Source organism: Drosophila novamexicana, unplaced genomic scaffold (assembly GCF_003285875.2).
Source record: "Drosophila novamexicana strain 15010-1031.04,08,12 unplaced genomic scaffold, DnovRS2.1 tig00000877-arrow-arrow-pilon, whole genome shotgun sequence".
NCBI classification, from domain to species: domain Eukaryota; kingdom Metazoa; phylum Arthropoda; class Insecta; order Diptera; family Drosophilidae; genus Drosophila; species Drosophila novamexicana.
In genome coordinates, this window is record NW_020824831.1 from 310,735 (window position 1) to 322,961 (window position 12,227).

Below are 12,227 nucleotides of genomic sequence, written 5' to 3' on the forward strand. Positions count from 1 at the left end.
CTGCAGCACGGTGTATGAGGCAGTCATTGGGGGCGCCGCCCGTGCGCCCACATATTGAAATTGAAGTTGTCCGGATTTGCTACTAATGATGTATGACTTCCGCGAATGGCGCTCATTAAAAATTAAAACAACAATTTCGATACGCTCGGGTATCGAGTATTTCAGCCAAGTATTTCGAGTATTCTTTTGGGACAAAAAGCGTGTTGAAAATTAAAGCTTCACCGCTCATTATTGACGGCCTATTCCAGGGCACAGACTGTGAGAAATAGATAGAGAGAGTGCGAGAAATATGAAGGAAAAATTGATTTCAACACACACAAATGTGTCTATCCGTGTGAGCGTGTGTGTATGTGTCTGTGTGTGTGCATAGACTCCGTGAAACTTGGTGGTAATAAAATGCTTATGAAGTCATTTACATGCGCATTCAAAAAGCGTATTTATTTGCAATGAGTTCAACAACATCAACAAGCCAGGGGCAGAGAAGGAGGGCTGTAGGGCAGCCAGGCAGTCTGTCGGCACAGCAGGCAAGCATATAGTGTGTTGTGCAGCACTTATACACACGCACAAACACAAACTGATTCACACTCACATTCGCACATGCAAATAAATAAACTAGCGCCACCTGCTGCCGTTGGCGTGCACTACGAACATGGAGCCGCAACTGCAAACGAAGGAGAAACCCAAGCAGCTGCCTTTAGAGCGGAAAACATAATTCGTTGTCTGGCTGAGGGGCAGGGGGCGTGGAAGTGTGTGTCTGTGTGTTGGTGTGTTAGCCTGTCTTCTTTTGGTCTGCGAGTTACTTAAAGGCAGCCAGGCAATGGCAGTCAGCACTTGGCCAGTAATGCAGTCGGTGGATTCAGCTGCAGCGATCTACAAAAATACCCTAAAAATACTAAGAAATTTTTTACTATAATTTTACATAATGAGACGAGTTTTTATTTGGAGTCCGACAGGAATAAGTGAAAAACTAAAAATGCATTTTTAGACTCGTTTCTCAACTTAAAAACTTATACAGTTCAAATTTTTTATATTAAATTCAATGAATTTCTTGCTGTATTGATCACAACTTTATCTTGTGATTATTTTAAATATATATTATTAATATTATTGTTACTTTCTTATTGAAAAGGCAATATTTGAAAAGTTTTGAAAATCAGACAATTTTTAACATAACATATTTTTATTATTTTTTATTATTTTGTATACTAAAGTTGTGAGTTGATTTTCATATTATAAATTGTTTCTTTAACAATATAAAGGACTCCACAGCATCTTTGGCAACATTTCTTAAAAATTTCAATATGCCTATTAAAATCGAATTTGCGATAAATATAAGCTATTATAGTAACCAAAAACCAGACATTTAATTTAACTGAACATAAGCTTAAATTTCTCGCCTTTCCTAACCGGGATTATTATTTAGCATAAAGGGTCGAAATGCTCAACGGTTGTGGCATGTTAAAAGAAAGAATTTTCATTATAATAGTTAAGCATATGAAACCACAGGTCGGTTGCTCTTGGCTACGATATTTGATAGTCAGAGCAGGAAATTAATAAGACTTAGGGATGAACAGCTGTCATGTTAAAGGAGTATGGGGTAGGAGGTGTTTGGGAGGGGAACGATTTAGTATAGATATTCTGTGCGCTCTTGCAGTGGCGCTTAAAGTGTGGCCAGGCACTTGAACAATGCATGCAACACAAATAATTTAGGAGATCATATAAATTGTAAAAGTATGTGCGAGTGTGTGTGTGAGTGTATGTGCGAGTGTGTGATTGTGCTGGCTGTAACTAAATAAATTGTTAACTAAAATAACAACAATCCAACTAAAACAAGCAAAACACAAAACGCCTCAATTTCCGGTTTAAGTGTTCTAAACTAAAGAGAAACAGACACGCACACTTGCTGACTGACTACTCTGCTGGCTGAGGCTATCTGTTAAGGCGGAAACAGAGTAAAAGCATTTCGGCTTTTGTATGTTAGCCTCACATGAACAGGGCCTTGCGTTTTGCCTCCTACTGGAACTGGACAAATTGTTGGCCATGGCCAGCCGCATGTTCTGTGTGCTGTTTGTGTGTGTTCGTGCCTTATTTAGAGCCAGAGCGAAATTTTAGTTTTCTACACTTCAGACTGAGACAGGCAGACAGACAGACAGAGGCGCACACAGAGGCTATTCAAATATGGTCGACATTCGCTTTTGTTGTCGAGCTCTGTTTGTTTGCACTAGCCACACGGTGCGTATGCGCAATTTGCCGTTAAGCCAAGGCACAAGGCATGTGCCACTTGCAACAAGGAGCTGGCCGAGCAAAACATAGTGAGAGAAAGAGAGAGGCCAACCGACATGTTGTTTGCCAGAGCGCAATTTATTGCATGTCGGAAAGGCCAATATTATAAGATGATGACCCCCGAAGATAAACGATGTTGCGGCTAAGCCGACCCAAGTACACACACAAACCCAAGTGAGCAGAGGGCGTGCCAGGCAGTTGCCTCAATATGGCATTATTCTGCAACTTCTTGCACAACTCTTGTGTGTGTTGCCAGTGTGTGTGTGTGTGTGTGTGTGTGTGTGTGTGTGTGTGTGTTTGTGTTAAGTGTTGTGCGCGTACGTAAAAAGCGAAATTAGAACTGTAAATGGCATTAATATTGAAACTTTGTTGCTGCCCCAGCCCAGTTCAGCCCCCACTACCTATATAAAGCTGCTGTCCTGCTGTTTGCACAACTTCAACTTTTGCGGCACGATTCCATTTCCGTTGCTCTGTAATAGTTTCGAGCGCTGCGGCACCGAATCCGACCGCGACTCCGGCCTCGCCTCTAGCTACAGTTCCAGCTCCAGCTCCGGCTCTGGCGCTCCATCAAAGCGTAATGAGCGTTTTCTCTGTGGTCGCCGTAACTGAGGTTTTTGTGCCTTTTTGCATTTTATTGCATTCGAGTTTGCCAGTTGCCACTTTTTGCTGCCACTGCTGCTGTTGCTGTTGCTGTTACAGTTGTTTTGCCATTGTTGCGGCTAAAACCATCAACAGGAAAAGGTCTTATGCGTGCTGACAAGTTAAGCACCGGCCTTTGGTTACACAACAGCTTCGAAAACAATTAATTATTTGAATCCACTCGGCAAAATAACAAATGAAAATTAAACCAAAACCAATCCGTAATGCATTCGCAGAATTAGATGTATGCGTTTGTTTTGCTGGCCATCCATTAATAATGGCAAATTATTTGAGAGCATCAGAACAAAGTTTTTGAGTTCTTGACATTTTCAAAAGGTTTAAGAATTTCTCTTCTTTTAAATTTTAATAACAACACACTTTGTTATAAGAAACACACACAAGCACGCACACATAGAATTAACTGGAAATTATTTAAGAATGCTCCAGTGGAAGTTGATTAAGTGGCAGATACCCTATACCTAGGTTTCGAATTTTATGTATACCGTTAATGCGGCTATATATTCCAAAATTTGCGTTTATTAAAAATAAAAGTTATATTTTTAAAAATTAAATAAATAAATAAAAACGTTGTAAGCTGTGAATCAAACTTGAAAATTGCCTATAACGGAAAATTATATTTTTAAAGATTAAACAAACATTGTTTTAAATAATAACATAATGATGTACCAAATATAGTTAATGTAATTTATAATATTAATTTAAGGTAATAACTTTAACTTTTTAACATTGGTTAATAAATTACAAAATAAATATTCATGCATCAAAAATTCAAACTTTATATTTATATATATTTATTTATCATATCTTTAAAGAATAAATAAATATATATGAAAACTAATTGGAAATGTCAAATGCTAAGTGTAGCAGCCCTTGCTAAACCTTTACAAAAAACGGGGTATTCATAAAATAGCCACACACACACACACAAAGCATCAACCACGCACTTGACAAGCCTTTCAACAGCAGCACTTGCCATTTTATTTGATATATTTGATAAGAGCGCAAATATTCAAATATGCCTAAGGAATTGAGCGTGTGTGTATGTGTGTGTGCGAAAGACAAGTTGATTATAAGCCTTTAAGTAAATGTATGAGTACTTTTTAAATTCATTAGAAGAAATAATTATTGAATAAACAACAACAAGAAATTTGCTTAAACAAATGTGTGCAGCAAAGTAAAACTTTATCATCTTTCTGCTTGTTAGCACAGTCAGAAACTCTTGAAAACAAAATTTGGTGAAATAATTAGGGAATTTAGTTAAACAACTCCAATCCCTCTTTTTGTATTCTTATGGAATTATTTGAGTTATGGAGTTAAGGTTTAAGCATTAGCCAGCCTTGCCTGGATAAGCTTTGATTAAATGTAAATTCAGATTTACTTTACTTTCATTTGTAGAACATTATTGCTTTTATATCTAAATATCTATACCTTTAAGGATTTTTAAATTTAAAAGCAATAATGTTCCACATCTTTACGTATTTTTAATGTTTGTGCCTCGTCGTACTCTTCATTTAAAAAACAGTATAAGATAATTAATAATCATACTAAAATAAGTGATGTATATAGTTATTATGAAATCAATCAAAGCATTAAGTAGGCAAATTATGAATCATTATCTCAATTTAAACTAATTTTGTTTTTTTTTTTATAAAATTTTCTTGAGGACAGGGTATGGCTCGCGCGACTATGTACAGCTGCTAAAATGCAAGGTCCTTGTGCTTGTTTGTGTTGGCGGAATTACTTTTATGTTGCATAACCTCAGGCGCAAGTGCCGACTGGCATATCAACGAAGGCAGCAAAGCATAGGTTCTAATAGAGCGCGGGGGGCATAAAGGTGAAGAGGTAAGGGCAGAAGACAGGCTATGATAGCGTGCAACTCGAATAGCCTTGCACATATGCAAGAAAAAAGAAAAGAACGAAATGCAAATAACAAGATAAAATGATAATGATGAAATGCTTCAATGTTTATTTAGACAGGCTCTTGCACAGGTACTTGAGAGCTTTGGTTGTGCATGCGTGTGTGTGCGTGTGTGCATGCGTGTGTGTGCGTGTGTTAAGATGTGCTTATATTTCTTATTTGCCAAGACATAAGATTACTTTTGTAAAAGTGCGAAGCACCGCAATAAGTATTTAAAGGAATTTTCATATAATATGCAAATGAGCATTCGCACAAAAGAAAGAGAAGGCAAAAGTGAGAGAGACCGAGGGAGAGAGAGAGAGAGAACAAGACAGCACCAGAGGAACTCATCATTTTGGCTCATTTTCATGTGATTTTCGAATTTTATGGGCTTTCGTCATAAAATAAAATGAAGATGTGCATAAATTTTGTATTTAGCTCATCATCGCGGCGAATACAAATACTGAGTAGAAAGCAGGGTGGCTGGGGGTGGGGACTGAAGCAAGCTGAGGGACAGCAACAGCAGGATTGAGTGCGTTTTTAAAAATTCTATCAATTACATTTTTAACTTTATGGCTAACACATAAAAAGCAGCTCAAGAAAAATGAGAGAACGGCAGCAGCTGCCAGTCTTAACATATTTCTTTTTAAATATCCATAAAGTGCGCCTTATGAACACGGCCCAAAGACGTCACGGTTTTGATTTTAATTATTGCACTTAGCAGCTGGAGCTGAGCTCAGGCTTGAGAAATGTTTCTAATTAAACTGCCGTATGGTGGCACTTTATTAGCATAGAATGCCATTAGACAGCGCTTTGGAAACCCGGTTACGTAGCTTCTATATACTTTTTTTTATTTTTCTTCTTCTGCTATCGCATTTTGAGCTTTTGCACTTACTGTGCTCGCTTTTTATCATTACCCAAATGCCTGTGGCTCTAATACCCTGCTATGCAAGAATGTTCTATGTATTGTTGTGTTCCATTGTCCTGCTTCCGCTTCTTTTACTTTTTTCTTTTCTACTACTTCTTCATTTTCTTTCGTTGGGGCAATGAAGTGCATGAGATATGCCAAAGAAAATGCCATGTTCTTTGTTCTGTATGCTGCTTCTAATAAACGGTTGATATGACCACAAAACCTACACACACACACACACAGACTAATATAAACGTACACTCAGAAAAAATCATATTAAAAAGTTATTGTAACTTTTAAGATATTTAAATACATTTCGTTATTTATATTTATCAGAAAATTTATATTTGGCAAAATATGTAAAAAGATTTTTCACAGGGACAATTATAATTGAATAAATACTCAAATTTTTATTGAATACTTTAATAATTGTATTTTGGAGTTTCGGTAGAAAAACAAAATTTGTTTACTAAGAATTTTTTTGAAGGAATTCTCTCTCGACAAGTAACATTCACCTTGACTGTGCTTGATTTAAGTTCCAAATGCTTGACTATTTTCGCTGAGTGTATTTGTAGACCAGGACAGTCGCCCACATAAGTCTGCACATACAAATAATATATGCCAAGTGTTTGGATTCAAGTTTTTATGTAGCATTTTGTATACAAACTTGGCCAAGATGTCCAGACGACGACGACGACAACAGCGCCCAGCCGCAACCAGACTGGTTTGCTATATAGTTATTTGTGTATATGTATGTGAATAAATGTCCTGACGCAAAATCCTTGTTATGTACAAATAATCTCAACACACGACCGCATTTAAATTGAAAAACGTGCATGGCACATGCCAACAGTGCAAGCAACATTTGGGTGGATCCCAAAACCGAAACCGTAACCGAAAACAAAAACGTGTTCAGGTCGCATCTTAGACAGATGCTCGTCAAGTGCTCATCCTTTTTATTTCAGGCTGGACAGCCTGGATTAATGCATAGTTGCGGTCAGCCGAAAGGCAGCATCACATGGTGTAGGGTTAATTATGCACATATGTCCTAAGTATGCAGACCGCAGCAATTGAATGATAACTGAGTTAAGAATACCCACAGAGAGACTCATACTCACACTCATTCTCGCTCACACACATTCATATACTCTTATTTAGACTACTCACCCGTATTGGCCACCTCACAGGGCAGCACTATAATATCTCCGGCTATGAATTTGAATGTCTCCGAACGTGATATGAACATGGGCTCATGCTTGGCCATCAGACTCTGGGCGCTGGCTGTAAAAGCGAAAGGAATTCAAATGTAATATACGCAATACGAAATATGAAATGCCTGAAACTATAAACTAAATTACAGCAAATATTATTAGCCCAACGAGCATACGTCACGCACTATTGGGCTTATGGCCAACAGCATCTATCATCTAGATTTTGTGTCCGTGTGCGTGTGTGCGTGTGTGTGTGGCTAATTGGTTTAGGGCATTTTGGAGAAAATTTGTCAAATGTCGCAAAGTTCATAAAGTGCACTTTATTATGCACAGCTAATGAAAGTTGTCAAATTGCTTTCGGACAATCCTTATGCACATATATCCTGGCAAAGCTTTACAAATAATTTAGTGCATTTGCTGTTGATTTGCCAATCAATTTTAAATGTCAATATGCAAGTGCATATGCGTGTGTGTGTGAAAATACTTGAGCTACCAAAGTGTTAAAATGCACTTAAATATTAAAACTTTCGCAATGTCAGCTTCACAAGGGACTTGCATTAATTCAATTGCTGAGTTTTATGGGATTAAGTGCACATATAACTATATGAACCTTGGTAAGTTTACTTTACGGCTAATAAAATATGCAGACTCTTAAATGACTATGCACTGTTCACAAAGTAAGTAGGGGTATATTGGTTTTGCGTTTTTAAGGAGCTACTGATTAGAACATTTAAACATATCCGCGTGTATATTTAATTCAGATACAAGTTTATGACATGGGTAAATGTCGTACGAGCTGTTTCTGAGGCTTAAGGCTTAAGCGAATACTTCGCCTCAAGGTTTGGTTTGTGAAGAGAACCTCTCCATCTTTGAGCTACGAATTTGGTTGCAATTGCAATTGATTGCAACTCGGGACACAAAGTGGAACGGTTCAAATCGCTTTGAAACTTGTGAAAAGTGATACAATTTTTCCTATCAAGCCCTCCCTAAAATGGAAAGATAGCGTAAATTATATCTCGCGCAGTTTTGGCACTAGAGTCACAATATTTAGTCCCATATACATCTGCCCAACTCTACAGATCAAGTCATAAATTATATTAAACCACGTCTAGGGGTACTTCTTTCAATAAACCAAATCAATATATACAGCCTAGAAGTCATTGATTTATTATTATAGTCTTAGAGTAAGAATACAAATTTTTTTTAACGTCAGTTTTGACAACGTAAGCAGGGTACGGCGCAATTGACCTCAATGTCTTGTTATCATATCGTAATTAGGTTACAATTACAATATAAAACAGCTGGAGCTGGCGCACAATTATGTGGCGCTTGCAACATTTGTTGCGTCAAATGCCAACCGGAAACGAACATATCCGGTTACTGGACCCATAATGTAATCGATTACTTTAAGTGTGACAGTGCAAAAATGTATTAAAAAAGAATGAAAGAAAAAAAGCGAGCGGACTGGTCGCACTTCCGCACGCAAACAAACAAACATAAAAGAAAAAACCATCAACCATCAGGCATCAGGCATCAGGTTCTCTCGAGTAGCAGACAGCAACAAGGACAACGAAAGTGCGTATAAATAAAATACCAGGCTTTGCTTGCTGGCCAAAAGCAGCAGCAACAACAATAGCGATGGCAAACAATTTAATACGTTTAAGCGAATGTGTCAACAGGCCAAGCTGGCTTGAGCCTTGGGCCACGAACCCCAGGACCAAGGACGACGAATGGCCAAGCACTTTTGACACCATGACAAGACGGGGCACGTGGGTTGGGCTGGCTTCGAAGTGGAGCTGGAATTGATTCGATTACGCTGCGGGCACAATAATGAAGTGTCAAATGTTGTATTTATCTGCTGCGAAAACATTCGTGAATACTGTGAATAGTGAGTGAGTAAGTGCGTGAATGCGTGCGGCGACCAAAAAAAAATCAAAAAAGAAAAAAAATAGGTAAGCAAAAGTCGCCAAGGCTCAACGGTATAGAGGCCCCTGACTTGACTTGGCACCACTTGGGCCCTCGATGCCATGTTTCCGGCATTTTATTTGATTTCGCCAAGCAGTACTGCCCCGTCAGCCCCACTTGCCACTTGCCTATTTGTGTGTGTGTGTGTGTGTGTGTGTGAGTGTGTGTTTTGTTTTCGTTCGTTGCCTCCTGCCCAGCAGTAAATATAATTTCTTTTGTATCTGTGCTGCGCCTCGGTTCGGCTGTCAGTTGTTGTCCTGAACTCCTGCGCCTCCTGCTAGCTGCTGCCTGCTGCTGTGCCCCCAGACAATGTTTTCGCAAGGATAAAGGCGTTGGCAGCACGTGCCTGTGCCTCTGACTGTGCCTGCCTGTCAATCGAATCCTTGATGCGGATAATAACGAAATAATGTCAGCTGAAGAAACTTATTTCTTATGGCATTTTCCTTTTGAAGTTCGCATTAGAAGGGTTTCCGGCCATACCCCGCAGCATCTTGCTCTATCTATTTCTTTCTATATTTCTCTCGGCTCCTTTGCGACACTCGACTGCTAATAACCCAAATGACTTTCTGTCACTTGGGCACTGATATACGCCAAAGATACAGAAGCAACATACAAACGTGTCCTCCTACAACAGACACTCGCTAATTGGACCGCCTCACAAGGACTTCAGCTACGGATATTTTATTCCTTCTCTATAACAAGGTCATGCGCAAGAAAAAAAGGTTGCTGAGCATATTTCGCCAACGTCTGGCATAAGGATTTTTCCTTAACTAACTTAACAAAACTGAACCAACATTTATGTTAATTATCATTTAATATATAATTCTTTTAATCAAATATGATACGAATATTTATGCATCTTTCGATAGACTTTTTTTTTATATTTTGAAAGAAATATATTCTATTTTTTAGAATTTAATTCAATTTGAGACCCATTAAATATACGCAGTCTTAAAAGACTTTTGTATGGCATCTAATAATTATTTATTTTCTAAATCATAATTATAAATACAGTTTCTGGGGAACATACCGCATACTCCTTTCATCATTGTTTTTACGTGTAGAGTTCGAAGTATTAAGCCCTAACTAGGCCGAGGGTTAAGGAAATTTGGTCGCGGCTTATTTTCTGTGTTAAATTATTATCTCTTTTTATTTGTAATCATTTGAAAGCACAAATCATGATTTATCTCTCTGAACTCTTATTCGGGATGTGCCTGCTCCTATTTATTGGTAATTGAATGTTCCGAGCAGGAGGAGCATCCCAGTTCTGTGTAATTTTAATATAAGTATAAGAAATTACGAATCACAAATTAAGTTTATTTTATAATTTTGAATTGTTTTGGGGCTTGTTGCCAAACTCGTTGACCAGGTGGCTGTTTTGCTGTGCGGAGCAACTATTCAATTTTAATTTTCAATTCGAGTGCCCGCCTGGGTTGGACGGGGACTGTGACTGGAGCTGGTAGTGGACAAGGTTTTTTTGTTTTTTGCGGTTTGATATTCAAAGTTTTTCCATTAAAGTTATTTGCAGAGAATAAGAAAAGTTTGGCTTACACACACATACACACACACACATTTACAAATATTCAATTTGAGTAGAAAATTATCAAGCAAGTTTTTTTTTACATGCAGCTCGGCAGTTATTTGGTTTGCCCTGCCCGCTGACCTTCATGAAATTGAAATGGCAAAAGTGGGCGGCGGCAGTGAAGGCAGTGGCACCCTTTCACCCGATACGTGCGCCACAGAGTGAAAAGTGGAGAAATTGAAACATTTTTAAGCACGCAAAGTACATAAAATATGAAAATGGTTGCAATTGCAGTTGCAGCTGCAAGTTCGACACAGTGGTGGCACCTGCCACCTGCTGTGTGTGCCCCATAAAACGAGAAAGCGAACGCGAACGAAGCTCAAATACACTGAAGCACCGCTGGGCGAGAATTTGCCTTGTGGCGCACTGGGAATGGGGCAGTTTATTTTTATTTTTAAGGGGAGCTGCAGCGCTGCGAGGCAGCACAAAAATTTCATTAAACACCGCACCGACTGAAGAAAAGAAAAAATAGTTGAAAAACGAAGGAGCTACAGAGCTAACTAAAAGCATGGCAAACTTTAATCCACGCACATTTGCAAAAGACGCGCTGGCGGCGACCAAAGTAACGGCCCGAAAAAGTAACCTACGAAAAACTGAAAGCAAAAAGAAAATAGAGAAAATTGAGAGAGCGAGAGCGAGAAAAAACGCCATGGAAGTTTATCTCATGCCACTTTCAAAACCAACACGTAATTTCCTTTGAGTGGCCACTTATCTCTCGCACTCGCTCTCTCCCGCTGTTGCCGTCCCGCTCTTTAGGTACTTCTTGACTAGTTGGCTTGGGCATTGGCCATGCTCTAGACGGCAGCATAAATCTCCCATAATTCGGGCACACAAAAAAAAAACGAATAGCAAAACTGCATCAAGTATTAAAGCAGGCGATGGAAGCGTGCCGAACGACAGGAAAATGAGCCACCAAATGCAGCGGAATCAAGGATTACCTATAGAGCACACGCACACACACACACATACAAAGCTGTGCATGCTTTCAAACTGCTTTTCCGGCTAGCGAAATTGAGTGAAAGCCAAAGTTGGTTGTTGCAACTTTACGTGTGGCAGCAGCAGCGGCAGCGACGGCGACCGCCGCAACCGACAATGCCACGCCCACGCCCATTTCCGCCACATGCTAAAACAATCTTAAAAGTTAGCGGGAAAACAATGTGATTGCAAGTGAAATATTCATGAGGTGTAGTGCTTCAGACCAGCGACTCGCAACTTGCAACTTGCAACTTGGCGTAGACAACGCCATTCCAACTGCAACAACAACAACTGCAAGAAAATGGGCCTGCGCTACGGTGTTTTGTGTGCTTACCCTTCGCAAATGCCAGGTGGCAAAGACAGGGTTGGGGCCGAGCTGGCGTTTTGGTAACCAGTGAATCGTTAATTTCACTGCTCGACCGGCAACAACGACAAACAAATTGATAGTAAGCTGACTTGTAGTCCGGGCCCTTAACACACGCCTCACATGTGGCCCATAAAATCTAAAGTTATGTCGAAAATTGTTGGCCAGCAGCTGTCGGAAATTTGTTTGCAGCTGCTGCTTCGACTGCGGCTTTGAACAGCGCGTTTTCGGCTTGTACTTGGAAAATGTGAAAATCTGTAAAACTGTAAATTTGAAAATCAATAAAAGTTTTTGGTTTGCGCTTTTGCTTTTCGCTCAAATTGCACAGATAGAGTTCACATGTATATATACATAAAACACTATATACTAATTGACTGACT

General features: G+C 39.2%; 1 protein-coding gene across 2 annotated transcripts in view; it reads right to left on the minus strand.

The window, feature by feature from the left end:
• The window catches only part of LOC115764915 (lachesin), an 84,505-nt gene that overhangs the window by 36,531 nt on the left and 35,747 nt on the right, over positions 1–12,227 (minus strand). For both annotated transcript variants that reach the window (XM_030708217.1, XM_030708218.1), the window contains exon 3: positions 6,918–7,031. In XM_030708217.1, the coding sequence (XP_030564077.1) occupies positions 6,918–7,031 (114 nt within the window). The remainder of the gene's footprint in view (positions 1–6,917; positions 7,032–12,227) is intronic.